This window comes from Miniopterus schreibersii (genome assembly GCF_964146895.1).
Source record: "Miniopterus schreibersii genome assembly, chromosome: 2".
Lineage (NCBI taxonomy): Eukaryota > Metazoa > Chordata > Mammalia > Chiroptera > Miniopteridae > Miniopterus > Miniopterus schreibersii.
The window spans coordinates 169,503,271-169,531,164 of record NC_138102.1 but is presented as its reverse complement, the minus strand read 5'-3'; the positions used below and the strand labels follow the sequence as shown (position 1 = coordinate 169,531,164).

The 27,894-nt window shown below is 36.8% G+C and overlaps 1 protein-coding gene and 1 pseudogene across 6 annotated transcripts in view; one reads left to right on the top strand and one right to left on the bottom strand.

The window, feature by feature from the left end:
- Nucleotides 1-27,894, bottom strand: part of VEZT (vezatin, adherens junctions transmembrane protein) — a 59,667-nt gene that overhangs the window by 9,316 nt on the left and 22,457 nt on the right. For 2 of the 5 annotated variants that reach the window (XM_081130673.1, XM_081130675.1), the window contains exons 2-9: nt 25,511-25,645; nt 21,681-21,767; nt 16,156-16,331; nt 13,516-13,791; nt 10,698-10,847; nt 9,338-9,485; nt 1,930-2,261; nt 58-251 (exon numbers count right to left, since the gene is read on the bottom strand). In XM_081130673.1, the coding sequence (XP_080986799.1) occupies nt 58-251; nt 1,930-2,261; nt 9,338-9,485; nt 10,698-10,847; nt 13,516-13,791; nt 16,156-16,331; nt 21,681-21,767; nt 25,511-25,645 (1,498 nt within the window). The remainder of the gene's footprint in view (nt 1-57; nt 252-1,929; nt 2,262-9,337; nt 9,486-10,697; nt 10,848-13,515; nt 13,792-16,155; nt 16,332-21,680; nt 21,768-25,510; nt 25,646-27,894) is intronic. The other 3 variants (XM_081130674.1, XM_081130676.1, XM_081130677.1) reach the window with 2 other exon arrangements.
- Nucleotides 5,622-6,352, top strand: LOC308550570 (mannose-P-dolichol utilization defect 1 protein pseudogene; annotated as a pseudogene). The gene has a single exon. The product of its transcript is annotated as a mannose-P-dolichol utilization defect 1 protein pseudogene (transcript).

Genomic DNA, 27,894 nt, shown 5'->3' with positions numbered 1-27,894 from the left:
TATACCTAATAAAATCCTACTGCAGAGGAATATGCAGAAGAAATCTCTCATAGGTACCTTTTTTATCGGTATTTCTTCGTAGCAGTTTGTCCACTTGAGAAATGGCCTCTTCCCAGCAATTGTTGCTTGCTTGAACGTGGGGCTGAATCAACTTTAATTTCTGTTCCAGGATTTGATAAGCTTCTGACACTAGTTCTTGTGCTTCTTTAGTACAAACAAGCTTTTCCAGTTCATCTTCAAGAATTATTACCCTGAGGAAAAAAGAAAAAGTTTCACCATTTAGATTTCTAAAAATATAAAATGGAAAATTTATAATTTTCAAGGCTTATTTAAGAAATAAGCTTAGAAGATGAAAACAGTTCTGGAGATGGAAGGTGGTGATGGTTGTACAACAGTGTGAATGTACTTAACGCCTCTGAACTGTACACTTAGAAATGGTTAAATGGTAAAATTTATGTTACATGTATTTTACCATACTTCTTAAATATCTTAAAAACAGTATCATGTATTTATTCCACAAATATTGCTTGCATACATACTAGGCATGAACTGAAAGGACAAGTTAAACTAATCTTCTACTTATAAGAAAGTTATAACTAAATCAGAGGAATTATACATATATATATATATAAAATACAATATTGTAAAAAGTTATAACTAACATTTTATTTCCATTTACAGATGCGGAATTAGGTACACAGAGACTTGAAGAAACTTGCTCAGAGTCATACAGCTGGGAAGCTGTAAAGCTGGGTTCAATCCGGGCATAAAAGTTTAATACCACAGAGAGATAAAAAGTGTTGTAAGAATTCAGAGGAGGGGGAGGTTGCTACCAGCAATGGGTATAGATAGGGAGTAGCTAAGAGAATTAAAGAATTAAAAAGCTAATTATTTAGAGACTCTGGCTTTGCCTGATAAACCTTTCCACTAAAATATGGTTTTCCCCTGCTGATGATCCAACCTTTGCCACCACTCACCTTGAGACTGCTTTACCTCCCATGTTCCCTGTGGCAGACAGGGCAGAATCAGGTTAGCATTCACCTGCTTGCTTAGAATAGCAGCTACAGACCATCTGAACATCCCTGCCTCACAGTTTCTTAGTTTACCCCTATGGCATAACCTTTACATCAGCCTTATATACCTAATGCCCAACCTTGAACTAATGGGTAAAAACGTATCTTCTCAAAATGTCCTTATAACTAATGTCCTGTCTTTGTACACCACATCCTTCTTCATTCAGTGAACTAGCCTTTTGATTTTACTGACACTTCAAGCCCTTTTGATCCATTTAAAAAAAAATCTTACACAACTGATTGCTGCCCTCTCCCACTTTTTGCGCCTGGTATCCAGGGTCAAGTACATAAACAAAGATCGTATCAACTCATTAAATTCCTATGACCTTCCTAATGACCAACACAACATGAACCCAACCATCCCAACCATTCATCTGATCCAGTCCTATACTACAGTCTCTGTTACAGAAGAATTTCACCGGAATGATTGTACCCTACATGTTACCAAGGTAGGGTACCAGCAATACCATGATCAACAAATATGGACCCGCAAATATTTCTCTTAGATTGCAGGTTCCAGTTTAAGAGCCCCAATTAAAGAGAGTTAAAACAAGTTCATTCTTGTAAACTTCTCCACTACAGCCCTCAAACAGAATAAGCATCTGCTTTTGTTCTTTCTTTCCAGGTTTTCTGTTGAAATTAGGAAAATAAAAACTATAAATGACCCCCTCCCCCAAATTATAGTACTTACAAATCATGTTTCTCTGCTATATTTGTAGCTATAAACCATTCTTCATGCTGCATGTCTCCATTTTGCTGCTTGCTTCTAGCTAGGACACAAGCCAACAACCACAACAGCCCAAGAATGAAGCTTGCTAGTCACAGGGACATTTCCTTATATAGCTTCTGAACTTACTCATTCAGTAATGCTTTCAGATGGAGCTGCAAGCTGCGTACTGCTGTGTGAACATTATTCAGTTCTCTTGATTTCTGCTGAGTTTTGGATAAACGCTGGGGTACTGATTGGTGCTGAGTTTCAAAGTACCGATAGAACTCATAGCTGCGCTTAAGCTCTTCCAAGCAGGCAGAGTGAGCTTGAGGTAGACCCTGAGTCACATCAGATAAAATATGATGAGGCAAAAGTGCTGGAGTGAGTAAGGGCCCAGGAGGGGCGTTAGCTGTAGAAAGTAACAGGGCTAACCGTCTGAAGAATTCTGAACTCTGTGCCACCCAGAGTTGGTACAAAACCTAAAAAAAAAAAAGGAACTAGATCAATAAAAAATATTGGCAAACATTCAAAAAAACTACAAATTTAACTTCTGGTTTAAATTTCCCACTCTATCCTAACCAATGGATATAGCTGAGCTTGAATTAACTCTAAGATTAGCCAAGAATTTTATATCAAATTATGTAGTCATGGCACATGGGAACTTCTGATCCTAAGATAGCAGGAAATGTACCAGTAAATAATTGAGTGCAGTTCTAACCTAGAAGGGAAGTGTTGATGGAATGAGGCACATTTATTCAAAGTAAATGTTGATGAATTATTTGAAAATTTTACACAATGAAGACAGTAGGAATGAGAGACCTATATAAGTCCAAAGAAATGATGGATCCAGTGTTTGGGGTTCAAAATTATACCATTATTTTGGCTAGGAAATAGTTAAGAAATAACATAAAAATCAGTCCCAGAGTGTTCATACGGAGGAATGCCTGGCACGAGAAACTACAAAACCCATTCTTGGGAGAGATGCCCTGACTTCAGGCAACAAAGGATTTCTCTAGATATAATCCTGTTCTAGAGGAGGACAACATCTCTGAAATAAACAAACAAACAAACAAACATGAGACAATATCGTATTAACAATAATTAGCATATACCAAAGAGGACTGAACCAATTTTAGATTCCAATTGTTCACAACCAGGAAAGTGAACATTATTTAGACTGTTTTATTAACTGAATATTAAAATTATGCAAATAAATTAAGATAATTTAATGCAAACCTACTTTACTATTGATTTATTACTTGTTTTAATAAGCAAGGTCAAATCTCCAAATTGTTAAAGACACCTACCTAGGAATTCCTGAATATAAACAAGCTTACCTCATCTTATTTAACCATTAAAATTTATGACTACAGTGATTTTCTTTATTCCTTTATTTGTTCTTTCAGCAAGTATTTTTTGAGCACCTATGACGTACCAGGCACTGTTCTCTGTGCTGATAATATAGCTTTGAACAAAAGTGAAAAAAATCCCTGCCCTGATGGAGCTTATATTCAAGTAGAGGGACAAAGTTTCTTAACTGATGGGCTATGGGGAAAAATACAGCAGAGAAGGGGAATAACCAAGTGTGTGTTTATGTGTATATACATGGTGGAAAGAGGAGGGAGAGGTGGAAAGGCGAAGGGGTAGGGTGGCCAGGAAAAAGTGTGACCCAGAATTGATCCATGGGGTCATCATCAGGGAAGAGAATTCCAGGGAGCAGGAGGTTCAATTGCAAAGTTCTTCAGTAGGAGTGTACTTGGCATACCTGAAGAGCAAGGTCAGTGTGGCTGGGGTACAGTAAGCAAGGGGGGGTGGTAAGTGATGGAGTCACTCTGGCTTTTACTCTAAGAGAATAGGGAGCTGCTGAAGGGTTCTGCGCAGCAGCGTTATATGATCTGAATTATGCTTTAACAGGCTTGTTCTGGCTGCTGGGTTGAGAGACGATAGGCAGGTGAGAGGAGAAGTGGAGACCAGTTAGGAGGTTCTGCAATAATTCATGTGGGAGTTAACGGTAGTTTGTACCACAGTGGTTAATAGTAAGAGGTGAGCAGTAGTCAGACCATGGACATACTGTGAAAGTAGAACTGACAAATTGTTTATGAGAGGAAAAGTGTTATGAAGGATGATTCCAGAGTTTTGGGCCACAGCAAACACAATCTAGTGGGCATAGCTCACTGTCATTTAAAAAGTACTAATTTATTATTTAATTACTACCATATTACCCAATCAAACCAAAACTCAAAATTACATATATTTTTCTGTTAGTTCTTTGGATGAGGGGATAACCATAATTTTATGGGCAAATAATAAATTTTTATGTAAAGCATTTTTATAAAATGTGGACTTAGTTTTTTAAAGCAAGAAATATATTACTTTATAATAATTTTAAAAACTAGTTAAAAATTTAAACAAACTAAAAAAAGGGATAAGGACTCTGTACTAAGTATTTTATATATATATCCTCAGGATAGTTGCTATTATAAAGTTTTCCTGAGAGGATATATGTGAACAATAAAAAATAAACCCAAAATGTATTTTTTTTAATGAACATTGAAGATTACAAAAGAAAACAAAAGGTCCTGATTTATTTGTAAACCATCTTTCACTACGTTAAAAAAAAAAACTTTAATTAGTGTTGCTCTTTTGAGAGAGAATTTTCTTTTAAAATTTAACTTACAAAATCCATTTAAAAACCCTTTGCTGGGTACAATGGCAAATGTACAAGGTGGCAAAGTACAGTTTTCAAATATCATAGGGGTTTCTAGCAGTTTATAAACTCTATCGATCCAAGATAAGGCTTCTTTCAGAGGCTGATATTCCTGGTAACAATGCAACACATTGAGTTTGGTTATAGATTAGTTATATGTCAAAATAAAGCAAAAATCAAAAGTTAGTCTGACTTGTAAAGCAGCATGGGCGAGCAGAAAGGGTCCAGCTACAACCAGCTGTATTGGGGTGGGGTGGGAAGGGAAATGAGAACAAGCCTCACTTTTTAGAATAGGTCCCATCAAATGCAATTTAAAAAAATCAGCTAACATTTATTACTCACGCTATCCCAGGCATTGAACTGGCAAATACCGAATCCTTCAGGGATAAGCATTATGATTATTCTATTTTTAGAAACACAGAAACAATGATTTGCTCAAGACCCCATCAGCAGTCAAGTGATGGAGCTCGAGCCACACCCGGAAAGTCTGGCTCCAGGGGAGTCCCTTTTTCTCTTTGCTGCCTATACTTACGCTGAAATACAGTTCAAGACTTAACAAGCTTTTAAAAACAGTATATCAAAAGCATAAATAACAATAGCTATTACCGCTTTTGGTCCCCATGATATGACAAGCCCCATTGCAGGTATTTTGTATGTCTTCTCACTTAACACCTTGGCAGGTATGGGAACCGTTTTTACAGATGAGGAAGGTTCAAATAATTTATTCAAGGTCAAATGGCTTATCGGGGTCAGAGCTCAAATATACATTTAGGTTTGCTCAATTCCAAAGTCCCTGTTTTCACTCATTAAGAACCTCTGCTTTCCGCTGCACTGTCCCGGCCCAGCAGCTGCTGGCGCACCCACTCGCCAAGGCGTGGGCGAAGCCGGGGGAGCGAAGCGGCCCTGAGGGCGGCTTCCCGCAGGCGTCCCGCTCCCGCCAGGGCCGTTCCCTCTCAAGACCGCGGGAGAGCTAGAGTTAGGTACGGCGGCCCGTCCAACGCCACTTTGGAGACTCACGCTCCTCAACTTTGAACAATGTAAAGTCAGCAGGGAGAAAACAAGATGGCGCCGAGCAGGAGAAGCGGAGAGAAGCAGGAAGGTAAATCCCGCTTCCACCAAGACTCAAAACAACATGGTGCCCGGAGCTGACGGGCTGCTCAGACGGTTACTGGTGCCGATTCTTTTACCTGAGAACTGCTACGACCAAATTTTCCTCCAGTGGGATTTGTTTCATGTCCCCTGCCTGAAGATTCCCCTCAGCAAAGGCCTGGGGCTGGGCATTGTAGCTGGGTCACTTCTGGTAAAAATGCCCCAGGTGTTTAAAATCCTTGGAGCCAAGAGTGCTGAGGGGCTGAGCCTCCCGTCAGTAATGCTGGAACGAGTGGCATCGACGGGGACTGTGGTCTGCAGCACTGTTAACTTCCCCTTCAGCTCTTGGGGCGAAGCTCTATTCCCGATGCTCGGCCAATCGCCCTCTGCTTCCCGGTCCTGCTTTACGGAGGACAAACCGAAAGGTGTGGCTTTCCCGGCGGGTTAGGCCCCGGTCCCGCTGGTGCTGCGTCCCCCACGGCCACCCCCGGCTGTAGTCGCCCTGCGCCAGGCCTCCACAGGCCTCCGGTGGTGGTGGGGAAGCCGCCCCAGGCAGCCACCAACTACGCAACGGGCACAGGCCGGCTCTCAGCCATCACGGTCTTTTTGCTCTTTGGGGGCTCCCTCGCCCGAATCTTCACCGCCATTCAGGAAACTGGAGATCCCCTCATGGCTGGAGCCTTTGTGGTCTCTTCCCTCTGTAACGGCCTCATTGCTGCCCTGCCTCTCTTCTACTGGAACGCAAAGGCTCCTCACAAGAAGAAAAAGGAGTAGGCCTGAGCTGCCTGCTGGAGTCCACTCCATGTTTCTATTCACCCACCTAACCTCAGGGTCCTTCTGCACCAGCCTGCTGGTGTAACTTTCAATCATTCTTCATTCCTCTGCAGATGCAGCTTCTTGAGCCAGTGTTTGTGTTTCTGTGGAAAGGCATGGTTGGTAGACCTAATCCTTAGAAAGGAATTAGAGATTTTCAGGCTGTCATTTGATATTTATTGTGCACTGCCCTGTGTATACACTATTAACTAACCATTTGCCGAGAGTCTTCCTCTAGCAGTTGCTAGCTGCTTAACTATCCTGGGCCAAAGTCTTGCCCTGCCCTCCCAGCTCCTCACTTCCCTTTTGGCCTCAAGGGGCCAGAGCACTAGGGGCTTATGGCTGCCTCCTTCCCCCAGGCTGACTGGGACTGTTGCCTGGACCCCAGTGCTGGGTGGGGGACGGGGGTGGGGGTGGAGGATGGAGAATGACTCAGTCAGGGCCCCAGGGTGGGGTGAGGAGGTTCCTGCGCTGGCAGGTCCAGGCGGAAGGGAGTGGAGACGGTGCTGGTTCCTGCTGTAGTGTAGAGGGAACAGAGATGGGGCAATAAAGACTCAGAGACATGGCAAAAAAAAAAAAAAAAAAGAATCTCTGAAACTGTCTTTTGAAAATCATTTTTTCCATTATAGAGTAAAGCATGGTCATAGTACTGAATCTGGAAGTAAATGGAATTAATTATCTATAGTGTGACCACTCCCTAAAGGGTAGCTATTAGTGTCTTGGTATTTTCTTTCAGTCTTTTTGTAAAAACAGAGTTGTGGCCATACTGTATATACATTTATATATATGCTAATTGTTTCACTGTTTTTAACAGATATTTCTCCCAAGTTTTTATAAAAACTTCAAGAACTCTAGCTGCCACACAATGGTCCACCATGTGGATTTGCCATAATTAATGCAACTATTCCTTTATTGTTGTACATTTAGGCTGTGTTCATTTTTTGCTATTATAAACAAAGCTAATAAGCAACCTGGTACATAAAGCTTTACTACATTTGGAATCATTTCTTTAAGAAAGATCTGCAGAAGTGGAATTATTAATTCAAAGCATATATATATATATATATATATATATATATTTAAATATATCTTTATTGATTTCAGAGAGAGGAAGGGAGAGGAAGAGACAGAGACAGAAACATCAATGATGAGAGAGTCATTGATCGGCTGCAGCCCGCAACCCGGGCATGTGCCCTGACCAGGAATCGAACCCCAATCTCCTGGATCCTAGGTCGACGCTCAACTGCTGAGCCACGCCCGGCTGGGCAGCATATATCATTTTTAAGGCTCTTTGTATGTCAAACAGCATTCTGAACAAACAACTTTAGGGAACTAAGAAAACCTACAAGAAAACTATTCAAGCAGCTTAGGTAAAAGATGATGGCAGTCAGGACTAAGATGGTGGGAAAGAACATGGAAAAAATATATTTTGAAGGTAGAACTGACACAAAAACCTGTTGACAGACTGGATGTGAGAAGTAAAAGGAGGGATAAGATGGATGGTGCCCAGGTTTCTAACTTAGTAAGTTGGGTGGGTGCCATTTATTGAGATGGGTTGGAATGAGGGTAACAATAAGTCAAGGCAAATTTCAAGCAAGTGGAAAGGGAAATAAACATTAGAATTAGAACATTTATATGGATATGAAAAATTTAAAGATGTAGAAGTTTATATAGCCTCAAAACAAAATGGAAATCTATAAATATGCTGCCAACTACATTTGCACTTATTTTCATGGTATCAAGTGAGGCTTTAAAGACTAGAAACAAAGAAATATGTAAGTGGAGTTTGCTAAATACTGAAAAGGAATTTAAAGACATTTGGATTGACCTCTTAAAAATACTACTGGAATCTTATTGCATAGTGTTTTTGTAATATGCTCCTCCTCTTATGTTTTTTCATGTTATTTTTTTCTACCAATTCCAAAACAGCTGATCAAATGAATGTACCATAAATCATTACCAATCTTATGTTTTTAAATTTTTAATGTTCCCCGTATTTCCTGCCATAGTAATGTCATGAGCATACGTTGAGTATATCTTCGATTACTCCCTGAGATGAGTCTGTAAGTTTAAAATTGCGGGAGTAAAGGGTTCATACCTTTGTGAAGGTTGGTATTAACTGCTAAAGTGAAACAGTTTATGTTTTCACAACTAGTGTCTGAGGTCTCTGAATCTTCATTGATAATGAATATTATCAACTTTCAATATCCTTGGCAAAATTTTTACTTACTTTTATTTGTATCTTTCATTACTAATAAGATAGAAAGTTTTATCATATTTATTGGCCATTTGTCATTCTTCTTTTGTGAATTGGTAGTTCATGCACCTGACCTATCTTTTATACATAGGTTTTACATACCTTAGGGCTCTTTATAGAGAATGAATTCAAGCCCTTTGTTATAAGTCATTGCATTTTTTCTGAGCTTATTTACATTTAAAGTATGCAGAATCTGAAGTTTAGAAGTTTAATTTTTATGTAGTCAAATATATTCTTTTATTTGGCTTTTAATATATGAAAAAAATTCTTGTTCTAAACAAGAATTTTGGGGTGATTTTCCAAGGGAAGATGATGATCTTCTAAGTTCTTTATGCATGTTTGTTGAAACAAGTGGCTAGTAAATAAAATCACTCATATTGGTTTCTTATTAAAGTAAACTCACTTATCTCCAAACTCTAATTAAGAAACGCTTACATTAAGAATTTTAAGTATTTTGATATCAAACTATAAGCATCTTTTTAACCAATCTTTATGATGCTCTCCGCTTTTAAAGGCAGCTTCTCAAATGTCAGTAAGGCTAAGACAGTAAATGACAGTAATGGTCTTCAGCAAACAATAAAAGGTGCACCACCTGTGTTCAAAAAGCACAGGCAAAATCCAAGTGTTCAAAAAGCACAACCCAAGAGCATCTATCTCTTCCTCAGCCCTTCCTTCCACCAGTGGATTACCTTCAATGCAGGCAGGCTGAAGCCATCTGTAAGGTTATGTGCTTCCTCTTCTGAAATCTGCTCTTCACTAAGTCCAAGGCCCAGCTCCTTAAAAGGCACCACACAGATGTAGTTGGTTACATTGTCACTCTCCGAGTTCAGGGGGTAGGTTAAATTAGGTTAAGGCAATCAACAAAGCCTCTTCATTAAAACAAAGGGTACGTTACGACTGCCCCAAATTACCTTTTCTATTCATTATTCTGAACTTTGACTGGAGGAGATTTAGATCATTTTAAAATAAACTAATCTTAAAATCTAATATGTTAACATACCCCAGATATCTTACAGGATCTTTGTGAATAAAATATTTTTATATGTAAAGTGCTAAAAATTCAGTTCTTCACAAATGCTAATGAGCTAATTTAGTTACTTTCGATACCTTTTGAAACTGTATTGTGCATGAATCAGGCACTCACTACCCTACAGTAAATACTTTGCTTTCCTCCCAGTCTGCGACTGTAGGACATCACTAGCTGACCATGACCTGAAAATACACAGACTGCTGACGTAAGTAACACTAAACTGTCCTGTCCAGGTTGTCTGACACAGGCTACTGTTCTGTTTTGCTTTTCTCTTCCTCATGAGCATCTATCAATATTGCTATGTGTTTTTTCCCCCTTTAACTGTGTTTTTTTTTCTTTCTAAAGAATTGTATCCATACAATTCTTGATATTGGACTATTCTTAAATTTCTAGCATATTTCTATCTGGTCATATTATAGCAATCTTTGATATAGTGCCAGACTGAATCTGTACATATTCTGTTTATATGCACTGACCCATTAGATTTCAACAAAAATAGGAAGATTATGTTAGTATTTCTATTTTAAAAATGAATAAGGAAAGGTACAGAGAGTTAGGAAACTTGCTTAAAGTCACCTAGGCAGTGGCTGATACAGCCAAAATTTAAATGTGGCCTATCTGACTCTAGAACTTCTGGTTTTTGAAAGGAGAAGGATTTCCTGTTGCCAGTTTATTTCCATGTCATGACACAAATTTGCCATGTTCAGTAATTTAAAAAAAAAGTCAGACCCAGCAAATCTAGGTCTATTGACTTTATTCTTTGGACGAGTCAAGGGAGGAACTTCAGGTTCTTTCCTTGTTAAAAATTAAGCACATGAGAACAGAAGAACTATCTTCCTGTCTGTTACTGTCATCCCCCCTGGAATGCATTTCCAGTTTTAAAATAGAAGTGATGATGGAAATGAGCTTCAAAATAGGCAATCTCAGTTTACAGTTAACTTTACAGGATGCAACTATAGTATCTATATTCAGGACTCTGGAAACATTTCTTCTTCTTACATTTAGGCAAAAAAGGATATTTTTTCAGCATATATAGGGTAGCCAGCCTTGCTGCTTGAAAGTTGGCTCTTACAGTTCTGTAGACAGCTTTCCGAAGGCCACTGAGATGCTGACTGGGATGCTGTCCCGCTTTATTAAATGGGCAAGCAGCACTGACCCTGTCAAGCAAACTTGAAAAGTAAAATGTGATACAACTGTACAGGTGTCCTAAAGTTTTTGTTTCTTAAATCCATAATTCTATTAAGTTTAGAAAAAAATTCCTTTTTCATTAGAAAATGATTATAAGCAAATCCCACTCAGGTCTCATAAATAGCCATTGCCCTGATACAAATACAGCTACCAGAAAAAGACAAGTGGAAAGTTCAAATCTCAAAGAGTAAAGGCTTCCTCTGATATGTAGAAACAAAGAATTATAGTTGAAATATAGTAGAAATATGGGAATATTTATGTAAAAAATTGTAACTTTTTTATACAGACACTCTACCTACTAAAATATACTCAAGTGGTACTACTTTACATTTAGTTTTCAAAACCTTTATCCACAGTAAGTATGAAAGCCTTAATTATAAACACTTCCACATTCTTAATATGCATTCACATATATTCATCAATCATATTTTTGGCCACTTGTACAGAATGATCAAATACTGTACAGAAATGCTTTCTGTACATTCATAAAAGTAGGGTAAAATGACTTACCCACCTGCTGCCACTGGCACTTACCTACTCAAAATGAAGTAGGGGACGCAGAAAAATAACAGGACCAGTGGCCAACAGGGGAATGCAAGTAGAAAGGCAAAGTAAGGGTTACTATGTAGTAGCACAGCTACTCTCAAAACTGTTCAAGAGGAAGCACATTTCATAGCACTTTCCAAAAGATAAATGTGGAGTACCTATTTGCAACAATGACATATAATACATTAGGCTTTTATAAGTGAAACTATGAATGATTACATATTAGTGGATAATAGGTATAGTTTCCCCCCCCCCCACTTAACCAGTATTGCTCTCCCAACAGTAAAACAAAATATTGGATTTTATATATTTCTTGCACTATAACCACAAATTTGTAAAACAAGACATCTAACTCAAAACTTTAAAAAATGTTAAACCAAACTAAAATATATTCAGGCATTAAAAAATCTATTAGGAAAGCAGGACAATGACTGATGGGCTTATTTTAAAATACAGGAATGAAGCAAAGAAGGGTTAAATTATTTGCTAGAGGACAAATTAAGGCAGAACAAAACAGTACTCATTTTTTCAACATATGGCACTATTGTTTCCACTGTTTTGTTTACTAATGAGTTTTTAAAACTAAAAATATTACAATTCAAGATCTATTATTGCTTAGATTTATTTTTAATCAGTTATCCAGTTAGACAAAAACAAGTGAAGCACAATTTTTTCCAGTATTTCTTCTGCTCATCTGCATCTGAACAGATAGAAGTCATAACCTGGAGGTAAACCGTGTCTAACTGATCTATTTTGGCTCTTCATGTCTATTCTATCCATATAGTTTGTTAAGGTGGACATGACAAAAGGCACAGAATCCTCTATACATGCCTAAGCATTAACACAGAGCCCTCTGCTTAACTAGTCAGACCTCTCAGTAAAGTGCTGTGCAAGTCAAGAATGGAAAGCAGCTTATTTTCAGTGTGATTTTTAACTTTTAAAATTTGATACTCAAACAACTTAATATGTGCTATGCTCTATCAAAAAGAAGTGCACAATGGAAGGACAAAAATTAAGATACCAAGGACTGTTCCATTTTGAATTGAGCATAAAGGGAAGTAATTAAATCTCTCTTATGTCTCGGGATTGTTTAAAACACTGTTTCAGAACAAAACAGTAAAGAATGAGATGACCACTAGAGATTCTTCCACTTCCTTGTTTCATGATTTTTCAGATACAGCTTTTATTTATATTATTTATCAAGATTATTTCAGTACTGTTCTAGAGCAGAGCACAGAAGAAGATGTGATGACTACCAAAGGGAGATGTTCTGCTCCCTTTTCATGATTTTCCAGATTTAACTACAATTAAGAGCAATAATTATTCTTCACCATATACTTCACCATACTGTCTCCCACCTACAGATTGCAAAGGTTATATGTTATATATATTATTACATATACGACAATACAACTATCATCTGCTAGTGTTTAGCAGACAGTCTGGTGTACTGGAAACAAGCCTTAGAGCCAGATGGTATGGACTTGAACATCTGCTCTACAACTAATAAACTAGTGCTCAATAAATATCTTTCCCTCTAATAATAGAATAAATAACCTGCAGCTTAATACACTTACAGCTAGAGTGGTGAATATTTAATTTCCGTGAGAATATGAAACATCAATATTTGTATGATATTTTGAGAGTACTGGTGCCATAGTATCTGCTAACATTTACCTAAAGAATATTATTAATACATGGCAAGATTTTTCAAAATGAATTAATTCAGATATAGCTATCAAAAGTGAGGAAAGAGCATCTGACAGGGAGTAAAGGAAACAAGCAGTTATTGGGTAGCTGCATGCTGGGTTCAATGGTGAGCTCCCTTTCCACATTATCTTACAAAATTACACGGTACCACAGACACAATCATGATTCTCAAAGCACTTTGGTTTCTCAAAGTAGATAAGCAGTATCATATTACAAATTAAATCTAGCATATATTTATTCCTTTAGCAAAGTTAATAGACTTTAATAAGTACTAAAGAGAAACCCACTTTTTCCTATAAACACAACACAGAAATGAAAATAGGTAATAAATATTCTAATTTAACTATGTAGTAAAAAAGAATTATTTAAAAATAAAATAAAAAATGAACTCACAGTGTAAATCCTCTGGAAATGACTTCAGTTTCTTGAATGAGACGTAAAGCTTTTCTCACAAGATTAGTAAAAGCTCGGCTATTTGTTGCTGCATTTTCCAAATGAACATTGTATTTTTTTAGGGTTAACTGTAGTTTGGCTGTCCTCCATAATCTCAAAGCTCTTATGATCAGATAAACAAACAGAATCACTCCCCATACCAGCCAGGAAGATACAATCCACCAAGTGGGAAGCATAATAAGCAAACTAATGAGGGCAAACAGCATTGAGATATCCCTATAACAGAGAAAAAAAGAAAACCCATCAGACTAGAGAAAGATGAGTTTATCAGTAAATTAGGTTTACTAAAATAAGTAAAATGCTAGCTTCTTTGTACATATGCCTTAAAAATATGACATTAAAAAAAAATCATGTGAAATAGTTTTAAAATATCTAGCAACTAGACAATGGTCCTTAGGTATTAAAATCTGAGTAATAAGTTTAGGTAAAGGACATAAGAAATTGGTGCCTTCTGAAATGACTTAGAAAATTTATTTTTTCAATTACAGTTAATATTAAATATTATTTTATATTAGTTTCAGGTGTACAGCATAGTGGTTAGAAAATTATATCATTTCCAAGTGATTCCTCCAGTAATTCAAGTACCATCCTAGCACCATACATAGTTATTACAAGATTATTGACTATATTCCCTATGCTATACTTTACATTCCTGTGACTATTTTATAACTACCAATTTGAACTTATTAATCCCTTCACCTTTTCCCCCAGATCCCCAACCCTCCTTCTGCCTGGCAACCATCAGTTTGTCCTCTGTATTTATGAGTTTGTTTCTGTTTTGTTTGTTCACTTTGGTTTTTAGATTACATATATAAGTGAAATCATATAGTATTTGTCTTTCTCTGTCTATTTCTTTCAGCATAATACCTTCTAGGTCCATGACTTTTTTTTTTTAAGATATGGACTCTTTAATCTAAAAAAATTTACAGATTTAAAAATCCAATCTTACAAATTTAATTTTTACTAATTTTAACATTAAATATTTTAATATTCAACTGTATTATGAGTTCCTTTATCTTAAAATCAGACTTTAATTATTTGAAGATAAATATACACTATTTCAAGAAAATATAAGCATTTTTCCAATTAGAAATAATATATACTTGATAAGTAACTGTTTTGAATAAAGTCATCTAACTTTAAATCATCACCAAAAATCTGGAACGCACATACTTACACTATAGATCATAATATGGACAAGCTTTGTATTTTTACACTCCTTTAACTGAACTAAAAATGTATATACATTTTTTAACTTAGGTCAATTACAAATTTATAGATTAAAACACATCTTTTAAGCAATGAAGGCTTTGATGAAAATGTGTATATATAAAAAAGAGGTGAACATAGGGGAGATGTGTCTGGAAAACAATACTTAAAGATAGTCAAACTACAAAGAAAGTCTCATGTAAGAGTGTTTCTTAATAAATATTTGCCTGCCCTAATTTCCCATGGAATCCTTTACTTTTAGATGACACTGGTAATATCATAGAGCAAACTCTCATCATCTACTTGTATGTATGAACAGAAAAGTCTACTAGTATTTACAGGCCTCATAGTTGCTTATTAATCACATTTGTGGCTAAAGAAGACTGAAAGTAGTAAAATCCTTAAAACCTATGGTTCTTTCTAGCAGCTCCTTTAAGTTCTTATATTTTTATTTTTAAAGGATAATATGCTTTACTTCATGATGATATCTGAGTGATACAAGTTTGGAAAACATACTTTGCTCTGATAGAATATGAAGCAGTTGTCAGTGTGACAGGAATGACATAAATTCAGAACACTGAGGCTAATGACTGTAATTGCCTGTATAATTTGAACAGATGGAACAATGGTTTAGCTCATTTAATAACTCATGCTTTAACAGGAAGAGGGTATTAACAGTTCTATATATACTGGGTGTCCCAAGAAAATGTATACACTAGCAGTTGATTATATTACATTCTGAAAATGAAATGGATTTTAATAAACATTGCCTTTATAATTCTTCAAAGTGTGTATACATTTTTTTGGGACACCCTGTATAATCCCTTCTTACCCTTCCTCTTTCTCTTTTTTAAACAGATTATCCTGGGACTTCTTCATTAGATCCAAATATTTGAAGTGGTCGAAAAGTTTTTGGATAGTGAATCATTAGACTATGTTCCCTATGATCTCTTCTCAGCCAACAAAGCAAGAGATGACCATTTACCTCCATGTCCCATCCAGCCCTTGTGTCTCTACAGTGTGATTGTGACACACTCTATTAATTGTAAAGAAACAGAGAACCAGGTAGGTCTACATGCACACAGGTACATTGGTATATGGGTAAGACAAATTCTTTTTGGCACGTCATACCTGTTGTTGGGCTGTTAAATATAGAACTAATTATACTGAGTTGAAAGTGGATTTGTTTCCAGCTTCACTTTAAAAAGTATTTACTCTAGAAAGGTACTTTTTAAAAACTGTAGGCATATCATTAATTACAATTCTACAATGTACGAATATTTATAATGCCTTTGCGATGGGGAGCATGATGATGGATTTCCTCTGAATACTCTATGTGTAAGCAAAGGACAGATGTTTTCTGGACAGTACCAAATATTAGGAGTTGCCAGGGAGCGCAGTGTTGGAAGGTGTCCATTTTCCTGTTGTTGAGGTTGCCCTGCAGACAGGATATTAGGATCAAGTAGCTCAATCAGCTCCACATCCTCTTGTAACAGGACTTCCTGCTGCAGGATGGTATGTAGTGAGTCGAGTCGGAATCCAATATCCTTGCCATTAAAAGACCAGAAGAGAGGTATTAAATGCATACATAATTTTATATTAAATGCTAAGCTCCTAAAGGGCTAATAAAATTTAGAGGTATTTATTTTCAGTATAAACTCCAAGAAGAAACAACAGTACAATCTATCTTGTGTGTGATGTATGTTTTTTTTTTTCCACTGCAAATGTGAAATAATAAAGATTGAGGTGGATATTATTGAGCCACCAGATGTGAAATATAAATTTTTAATAAAAAGACATGAAGTGACTCAGATTAATAAACCTTATAGTCAAGCCCAATAAATTAAATTGCTGGAACACACATGGAAAAGATAATTCTGTAACATAAGATGCTGTCCCTGGATACTGTAATGGCATAGCCAGTATCTAAGAATTACATCAGCAGGATCAAGGCCTTCTAAAAATGGACATTCAGATATTAAAAATAATCATTAAGGAATGTAACATAAAATCACACTAACATGTGCATAGCAGTTATAGTTTGCAAAATGCTTTCACATATACCAGCTCATTTATTCCTCCCTCTTTTCTTTCTATCCCTCTATCAAGAAATATACATATGAAGCACCATGCTTGACACCAAGGACATAAAAAAATGAACAAGACATACAAGTCTCTACTCTTAAAGAGTTCACAGTTTAATGAAGGACTAAAAAGTAAAGTTACAACCTAATGTGCAAAGAAGCACAATGAGGTCTACCAAGGGTATTATGAAAATGCCATAGAGCGACCAAAACTTGCAATAAAGTCAGAGAAAGTAAAAGAGGTGATGCCTGAGCTGAGTCTTAAAGTAGGAACAAGAACTGACCAGATGGAAGAGTTGGAGAAGACAGAATGAAAGCTTCGCTAGAACTGCAAGTCATTAACATGAGTTTTACGCAGTGCCCATGGTGGAGAGGCAGATGAGGAGCAGTGGTAGAGCAGACAGGTTAGTTCTCACAGCAACTCTGTGATCACATCTTCCTCCTCCCCATCCTCTAGGGGACACCAGAGCCCAAAGAGACTAAGTAACTTTCCAGAATTCTGATTTCAAAGCCTAAGTCTCTGGTAGTCGGTTTTGCTTCACTGTATATATTGTTTTGTCAGAAAGTTTGTTTTATTTCTCATTACATTTAGGAATAGAGTGATCCTATTGTAAAATAAAAATAAAGAAAAGTTTTAAAGGACAAAGCCTTTAGCAATTAAAGTGAAAGAGTTAGGCCTAGGGTTTGAAAGCAGTGGGTTTGCTCCTCTTGGTCAGTTAACCATTCCCACCCCACCGAGTCCAACCCTAGCTGAGCATAATGAGGACTCGGTAGGAATGCAGTGACCCATTTATCAAACTTGAGCGTTATCAACACCACCGCACCGTTGGAGAAGGAAAAGAATACTTTTAGTATTAGGCCTATTTTGATATATTTATTTTCCCTAGTCCAAAACAAGAACACTGTTTCAATGGGATGTTCGTCTTCCTTTAGCCTGATGTGGCTTTCTCACTATCTACTGACACACTCTGCATGTACCTCTGCAGCACTTTTATGTTTCATATTTGAACTATTGCCTCCTGTCTCTTCTTATAATCTTGATTCTAACATTAGAAACCACTTAATTATTTGACATCCCATCCTACTTTCCTAAAGAGAGAACAGCACAACTCATGTTATACTACTGTTGGGCGGAGCGGGGAAGCAAGGGGCAGGAGGTGGAACACGGTGAATTTTCAAGTAATCTTTGAAATAAATCTTCACATATTGGTCTTACTATTTGGTTTGGAATCCCCAATCAGACATGGACACATTCAAACACAAGTATTAAAAAATCAAGCTTTTGTTATAAAAGCTTTAAATCATACCTTTTATGAGACCTCTGTATACCTACATATATGGGTAAGTTTAAAGAAGCTTAACTAAACGAAGGTAAGGCTCAGAGAGGGGAAGAGCTATTAATGCAGTGGGAGCTCACAGACTCTCTTATAGACATGCTGCTTAATTACCTTTCTTCAACACCATTCCTTGGCATCAAACCTGTCTCCAAAATTGGGCTAATGTTTCCCCCAAAACTATGTGCTCCGTCTGACACAGTATTAATAGCTTTGGGAATATTTGATTCAAGAGTGTGACAAACTAACAACCTACAATCATCTACACATACAAATAAACTTAAAAAGAACCAAGACAGGTCAAATAACTAAAGTAATATTATCTTAGTTATTAGATTGCCTCTACAAAGGAAGAACTTGAACTATATTCTGGTAATTATAGCTGTAAAATTGAATCAGATTAATGAATTAAGTTTTTCTTAAGGATAAATTATAAAGTATTACTCTTTAATTATAAAAATAAGAACAGCAGAAAATATGGAAACTGTGTTGCAATATGGCAATGAAAATACTGGGAAAATAGGTACCTACTAAATTAAGAAACATCACAATAGCCCTATTTAGACTGGGGTCCAAGTCTCAAACAAATGACAACATTTAAAAAGTACCAATGCTGCCCGGCCGGCATGGCTCAGCAGTTGAGCAACAACCTATGATCCAGGAGGAGATTGTGGTTCGATTCCCAGTCAGGGCGCATGCCCGGGTTGTGGGCTTGATTCCCAGTAGGGGGTGTGAAGGAGGCAACCAATCAATGACTCATCATTGATGTTTCTATCTCTCTCTCCCCATCTCCCTTCCTCTCTTTGAAATCAATAAAGATGTATTTAAATAAATAAATAAATAAATAAATAAATAGTACCAATTCTCACAGACTTAAATATTAGTACATATCATCTGAATAGTTGGGTGCTCTGTGCAGCAGGGAGGTAAACCGTGTGAACTTTGGCTCACCCTCCACAAGTTTGAGTACCACAACCTAGTTAGTACCTAGGTTTATATTTTGGTTCCACAACTTAAGCAAGTTAACAACCTCTCTGTTCCAGTTTCCTTTTCTTGTGTGTTTTAAATTAAATTTATTGGGGTGACACTGGTCAATAGGGTCATATAGGTTTGAAATGTACCCACCACCCGAAATCAAGACATCTTCTGTCACTATATATTTGGCCCCCTTTACCCTTTATTACCCCCACCCTGTTCCAGTTTCCTCATCTGCAAAACAAGTAGCACCAACTTCATAGGATTGCTGTGAGGATTAAAAAAGTCAGTATTTGTAAAATAGTAAGCATGTCTAGTGCATAGTAAATACTATGTAAGTGTTAGCTGCTAGTGTTGTTAGTACGCGTGAAATAATTAAAATACAATAGAAAAAGCATATGTAATATTATACAAAAACTTACAGATCATGGCATAGATAATTATTAGTAGGTTGCCATAGAAAATAAGAGATCAGTGGGCTGAAGTTTCTGGGAAAGACCTTGGGGAAAAGCTAGGACAGTTTATTGAAAAGATTCCAATAATAGAGAGAAAAAAAAAAAGGAATTCCACCACCGTCTAATAGCACAAACAGAGACATACAGAACAGGTATGAAATAAAGGAAAAGGAAGACTGGCTGGGCTGTGAAAATATTGGTGGATAAGACTGGAAAGGTAGATTAGGGCCAAATTATGCAGATTCTTTTATGCTGAAGTGCTTAATTGGTTTTGATATGACAGATAATAGGGATCTTTTTTGGGATCTAAATAGAGAAGTGTGAGAAGGTAACTTAGGAAGATTTCTGCCTGGATGGAATAAAAGGGATGAAAGCACAGCTAAAGAATAGAGATCTCTATCTTTGCCCTAGGGATGGAGAAGGGAATTTATTCATGTGTTGATACACTTCACAGATCTTACACACTTTTTCATATACAATGCTACTTCATAAAGCTGACAAGGGTCAAATGAGATAACGTGTGAAAGCACTTTATAGGCTAAAAAGTGCTTTAAAAGCGCTAATATCACTACCATCATAGTTGCTACAGAGGAATGTTTTTAATTTTTAAGAAGAAAACATAAAACATGTGGCCAGTGACAAAGAACCAAGAATGAAAAGATCAGGACTATCCAGACTATGATTAAGCCACAGAAAAATGTATATGGGTCCGTATTCCTTACCACAGTCCTAGCATCACTGAAGAATGAGGATGGCTCCACCTGGACAGAGATGACATTCTACGTAGATGACAAGACACTTCATTGGCCTCAACACACCTACAAAGATGAAACCCTGAACAGAGAACGTGCCCTTTTGGATAGCTAAAAACGCAACTTTAGTCAGTCAAAACTGTAATAATCAAGCTAGAGAGGTAGTGCATTATAGTAAAGAGCCTGGGCTTTGAAACCAGGAGATCTGAATACAAATTCGGACTCTATCACTTTCTAGCTGAACATTTTTGAACAATTCACTTAATCAGTATTCTTAAACCAAACTGAGCTGTCTGAACATCAGGATTTCCAACTGGAAAAAGGCAGAAAACCTTACAGTGTTTAGATTACCAAATCAAAATGTGAAAGCACTTTGTAAACATTTCTTTTATAACTGATAATTTATGAGAATAATAATTATCATCTTAGGGTCTTAGGCCAGCAGAGGATCCCGAAAACTTGCTTACTTGTAACCTGATTTCTCCTATTGAGAGCCATGAGAAGAACTTCGTAGCTTCAATTTTGTATTGTTAGGATGTAAAAACTTAAGTACTCCCTCTCTTGGGGGTCAAGAGGTAAAACAACAGCTATATTGCAGCAGAGAGAAGAAAAAAAGCAAGCCTCACAGGAATCACAAAGACTCTCAATGTTGACTATTCCAGGTCTTCAGAAAATTCTGTGATTTACTGTCCTGAGAGACTAAATTTTAAATATGATGCTGTCAAAGAATGGTAAATAAATTAACAAAATAAAAGAATCTGAAGTTGTCAGATTAATGATAAATAAATTAGGTAGGAACCACTTTTGATTTTGCCCAACTATTGTAATCACTGGCTGTGGGCTAAGGATAAGAGACAGTCAAATTCCTAATGAAAAGGGAGAAGACCCCACCAATGGATATATTCCTACTCCCTCCTCCACTGAGAGGAATAGCTGTCACTGGAGAAAGGTGGCAGCAGGCAATTAGTAATCCAACAAATAAGGTTTCAATAACTACCAAGATTCTATTCTAAGTGGCTCATAACCTCTTAGAACTATGAAATCAGACTAATGAGTCCAAATTCAAAGATCCCCAGTTATTGGAGAATTTTTTTTTTTAAGGTGATACAAACAACTTTAACAGTTCATGAAGTGGAGAGTCTCCTTTTGAAGAGCTGCTCAGAATTGCTAATCAAAATCAATCATTGCCCAAATTAGTAGCAAGACAAATTCTGATTCATTAATTCCCTTACTAATAAACTGAAGCCCTGAAAATTGACCAAAAAAACAAAAACAAACAGTAAAACAAACTCTTACCAACTTGTGAAGTAAATCATCTTTCTTACTGCATTGAGAAAAAATCCAACTTTTGATGGTTTCAGCCACTTTTAACAGGACACCTCGCTGAAGGAGATGAATGACATTAGATAGCATTATTAAACCACACCCAAAGAGCAGAAAAACTTCAAATAACTTACATCTACTTAATCACAAGTTTTATCAGGAAAAGGAAGAAAATCACCCAGGTTATATGCTTTGTCAGTATGTCCCAGCCTCCTTATTAGTTCCCCAATTTACTTGCACATCAAAATCACTTGGATTCTATTTTAGTCAGAAACATATTCCTGGGCCCCCAGACTAAAGGTTCAGATTCAGTAAGTTTGAAATGAGACCTGAAAATGTGACTTTTAATGAGCTGTCAGAAGTCATCCTGATGCAGCCCATTTATCTTGGGTACACTCTATCTATGTCAAGATGATGATGGGTATGTATTTTAGAGGAAAACCATAGAGTTCTCCAAGTTCTCAAAATATTAAGAATATTCATTCCATAATATTAAGGCAAAAGAAAATTTTAATTTCAGAAAAACTGTCTCATTGAAATAAAAAGCATATTATTGAATCACTCCAAAATTCAATATACCTTAAGAGCACTTTTCCTGATCATGCCAGTAAGTGGAGTTTACATTCACTGAGTGATTATTATATCTCAGCTACTGAAAAAGGATCAAGGGAACAAACATGAATATACATAATTGTTGTTGTCAAGAACTTAGTACAGAAGAGACAGTACAAATAAATACAAACCAATGGAAAGTCTGAAAAGTGTGGAAAAAGAAGAGGCCAAGAGGAGCTAACACTGGAACTAAGCCCTAGAAGATGAGTAGAAATTTAACAACAAAGGAGGTTAGAACACTCCAGGAAGAGAACAGGGTGATTACAGGAGAGAGCCATGAAGAACATGCCGTGGGCCTGGTGGCATACTTTGGGACAGCTAAGACTGAAGGGAAAATGGGAATTATAATAAAGTTAAAAAGGTACACTGCAATAGGTTTTCAAGGATTTTGGTCTTATATGCCACAATAATTCAGATTTTACCCTGCAGGCTGTGAGGAACCACCTAAGGTTTTTATGCAAGGAAGTGAAACAATAAAAAATCAGCATTTTAGAAAAAATAACTGGCAACAGTGCAGAGGCTGTACTGGCAGGGAATAACTGTAGCCAAGAAGCATGATTAGGAGGACATTATTCCAGCTAAATAATGACATAGGCCTGCACTAGGTGAGCAAAAACAGTAATGATTAGGGTTAGATTTTAGAGACCTAGAGGCTGACCTGATATATCATTTTTTACCAAATCAATGTGGGAGTGACGGGACACTGTAAGATGACTAAGACAGTAGTAATTTGAAAAATATTTAAAAAAATTTTTGTTTGCAGGGTGCTGAGGAAAGCTCTGTTTTAGACATGTTAAATCTGAGCTTCCTGGGGCACAGGTAGGTAGAAGTGTCTAACAAAGATCTGGAGCTCAGCAAAGATGGGGAATGGACATAAATGGCCAATGAAGGTAAGAAAGTAGAGGGGATCTCTCAGAGAAAACAGACCAAGCAGAGAAGAGGTCTGATGCTAAACTTTACCGAGGGAACGTTTAAGAATAATCGTAGAAAATGCATCTATTTGACAAACCTGGAGCAGTTACTGTTTGCTGCTAAGGTTCCAGTGCAGATGCAAACAAAAAGGGGTCCCCATTGAGTTTTGTCTGTCTGATTGTGGCAGCCAAGACTGCATGGGAGAATATAGGGAGAAACATGGAGTCTTTGCAACTCAGAAATAACCTTATAATAGTAAAGAGCATATTTAACTCCAAAGAAGAATCTTAAATATGAATCTGTAAGAGTTGAAAAATGATTCTCCTACACCCTAGCCTTCTGATTGATTTTTAAAAGCGTAAGGGTTAAAACTAATTAAGGCAAGACAGTGATTCTTTAAAAAAAGAAAAGAATAATCACAGGAAAAAAACCAGAAAAATATGCAAACACTAAATATGCATGGTGGGGATACCAGTACAGACTACTCGGTAAGTACTTAACAATTATATTAAAAAATAAAGTTAAAAAAGGACAATTAGTCCTAAGGGCCGTTTTATCATGAACTCGTATACAAAAAAGTTTGCTTTCCAAAAAAAATAACTGATACTTCATTGTTTGAACAGAATTTTGAAGGGAATTCTAAAAATATATTCACTGAGAAGAACTAAATAGTACAGTAATTTTCTAAAATTTAGTTGCCCCAGATTTATAAAAACTCCCATTTTAGAAAAATATAGTCCATACAGTTGAAATGCGTAAGTGAAGATTAAACAGACTTTCTAGACATGTGGTAATTTTGAAAAACACCCGCTGGCTATGCTTTTTACTATTCCTCAGTTTCTGAGGGGATGAAATTTTAAATTCTCATTTTATTTATTTATAAATTAATATTTCTATATGTAAAAATATCTGTCTTAAATGAAAGGGCTGAAAACCTACAGAACACAACTTTGCATCACCCCCCGACCCCACCTGCTCCAGGTCAATGGGAGATTATCCCTTGGCCCTTTCTTTGTCTTTTCTTGCCAGGTAATCTCAAATTCAAGCTTTAACCTATAAATAACCTATTAGATATATCTTTAGGTTTTCCTTTTAAAACTCTTCCCAGGAACATTTATATTTGAAAGAGGCAAGGAGAAGGAAGTGTTTGATTACAGAGGACTAGCCAACTGGTTCTGAACCACATGAGCTCTAACTCCCCTAACTCCCACCCTGTGGGTGTTAGTCAAAAAGACAAAACAAAAACACCCAAACCATTTCTCTGATATTTACTCTGCTGTTGCAAATGGGCCCAGCCTGGTTACCTCACATTTTAGGGGTTTTTCAAAGAACAGGAGAAAAGACCTCTAGCACCACAGAATAAATAACTGAAAACTTTCAAAAACCACCTCCTGAAAATAACTGTCTTGTAATAAAACATTGATTAAACTAGAATGCTCAAAAAATGAGGTACCCTGGTTATATTTTTTCTATTAGAATTCTTTGTATCAAAACTTAAATGTACTAGAATATTTTTTATTTTAATAAATGTCTAATAGAACATAAATGAATGTATTAGGTAATGAACTTTATAAAACATAATTAATGGAGCTTCCTCTAGTATTTTAGCCTCAGGATGCTCTACATCGAGCATGCGGTACTTGCTATGTGAAAGTGTACAATACTGCAGACCTAAGGGCATCAGAAATTGAGGGAAGTGTACCCATTCCATCATACTGCCTTGAAACTGTTTATGAAATACCTTATCAGTTTGCTTTCTTGTAATTTGTGCTCTTTTAAAAAATAAATTTAAAGAAAAAAAATTCCAGTTAATGTAAGAGTCCTAGTAGCTGGGCTCTCATTGAGGTCTTAGTGTATTTCCTGGGCCTCTCCAGAGAGCTTCACTATTTAAATAAATAATATACTTTGATCCTCAACCACATTCATTTCCATTTATCATACAAATTACCCACCACGTGGTCCAGAACAGTGAGGAGTCGTGTTTATCTAAACCCACAGCTTTGCACTACTGATGAAATAAGAAAAAAAGTCTTGCCCTGGCCGGTTGCTCAGTGGTTAGAGAACCGGCCGAAGGAAGCGTCTCGGGGTCCATTCCGGTCAAGGGCACAGACCTCGGTGGCAGCCCCGGCCCCAGCCCAGGTCGGGGCGTGCGCAGGAGGCAGCCAGTGCGTCTTACCAGTGTGGGGAGGACATGGAGGTACTTACAAAGTGTGTGTTTTTGTTTTTCGTAAGGCAAAGAACAAAAGATTAAGTCATAGAGAATGAGCATGCTTCCTTACTTTTGGAAGGGCTGTTGTAGGAGGCTTTTGTTGTCCCTCTGTCGCTGTGCATTTTTCTGGTTTTGGTGACAGAGAAGAACATATTTCAAAGTCTGTGTGTCCCAGATCCTGTAAGTACTGGTAAAGTGGAGAATTCTGAAAAAGACATCAAATAAAAAATTTCAAGATCATTACTATTTCAAGTTTTAGAGGCCAAATTCAATAGCAAATTTCACTATCATGACTCGTATGCCCAAATTCTTTAAGGCTTAATCTCTAAACAACTGAATTATGTCACAATGCCATTTAACATTAAAATAAAACAAAAACCCCCACACACCAACAAACAGTTTAACAGAGGGACCCAAAAAAGGGGGAGAACTCTAAATAAAACACACCAATATTTCTGAGTGAGTACTAGCAAGAAAAAATTAATTTAGGAATATAAATAGATTTGTTAAGAAATTTCTTTGCCCCAATTTTTGTAGTATTAGAGTAGATTGCTTCAAAATAGCCAATCCTCGGTATAGATAGTTCTAAGAGGACCTACAGTGAAAAAGCTACTAATCAAAGCCAAGAAGAATCAGGCAATGATTGTACTGTGTTAATTATAATTTTTCCATGCCATCACATTTACTGATTCAGTCAAGCACAAATATGTATTACTATATTATAGATAACACACACAGTACTTGGCACTGTAAAAAAACTTAAAACTCCAAGAAAGTTACCTAAGATAAGTTTATGTAGAAGCATAAGACAAATAAGAGACAGTGTGGATAATAAAAGCATTAGAACACAGTGGTTAAAGACACAAACTCTGGAGGCAGACTAGAGGTTGAAATTCCAACTCTGTCTCTTACTAGCTAGGTAACTATGGCAATTTATAACCCTTTCATGTTTCAGCTGTCTCAACTAAAGATAAGAATAATAATAACTAGTTCATAAATGTAAAGCACTCAGAACAGTCCCTGAAACACAGGAAGCACTCAATTTATACTTTAACTTTATATAAGCTACACGAAAAGAGCATAGGTTTTGGGACAGATGAAAAAAAAATCACCCCAGTTCCACAAAACAGAAACATCACCATCACTATTGGATGGAAATATATGAGACACTCCTTTCTGGTTAAAAAAGCAAGCTTTAATTTTAACTTTTAAATCTCTAAACTACAAAATTAGTGGCATATTTAAAAATAAACCTTGATTCCACTCAACAAAATATTTAATATTTAAAAAAAGAACTTATGTTAGGTGTCAGAAATACAATAACCACTACCACCAAAACAACAAATAGCAACACAGCTGACACACTACTATGTGGCAAAAGCTTAACTAAGCATTTTACATGCATCATCTCAGTTAAGGCTCACAACAAACTCTATAAAAAGTATCATCATCATCATCATCATCATATTATTATTATTCTTCCCATTTCACAGTTGAAGAAACAGATTCACTCAGGCCTAACCCTGTATATGGAATACAAAGTATTCATTTTTTCTCTTCTGTTTAGTTACCTAAAAAAAACCCCACTATGTTACAGATATTACATTTTGCTTTTTATTTTTTAAAGGAGAATGGAGGGAAGGTGGAAGGAGGAGGGGAATGAGGGAGGGAGGGAGGGAGGGAGGGAGGGAGGGAGGGAGGGAGGGAGGGAGGGAGGGAGGGAAACATCAATGTGAGAGACACATAGATTGGTTGCCTCCTCTCACCCCAGGCATGGAGCCTGCAACGGAGGTACATGCCCTTGACCGGAATTGAACCAGTGACCCTTGGGTCCGCAGGCCAATGCTCTAACCACTGAACGACTGGCTAGGGAACATTTTGCTACTTTGTGAGCTATGACACAAACTGGAAAAGGAAGGGACACTAGGGCCAGTGCTGACACAGCATTACAGTTTGAATAAAAAGAACTTTGGTCCCCTCTCCACCCCCACAAGCCTCTTCGAAGAGAATAATTGTCAATCAAGAGTGTGCCTCATGAGTCTGAATGAATCTTTAATTAGAACAGGAGTCCGAAAACTGAAACTGTTGGGTCAGATTTGTCCCCCCTTGTGTGCCTATTTTTATATGATTGGTGAACAAGGAATGGTTTTTACGTTTTTAAATGGCTGGGGCAAATATTAAAAAAAATGGTATTTTGTGACACATGAAAATTATAATAAGTTAAATATTTTCATAAATAAAGTTTTATTGGAACATAACCACACTCACTGATTTATGTGTCATCTGTGGCTGCTTTTGCACTATAGCAGCAAAGCTGAGACACAGACCATATGGCCTGCAAAGCCTAAAATATTTACTATCTGGCCTGTTACAGAATAAGTTTGATGGCCTTGAATTAGTATGACTCCACTTTGATCCATCTTATTTATTGTTCTTCTCCATGGGAGTTCATTT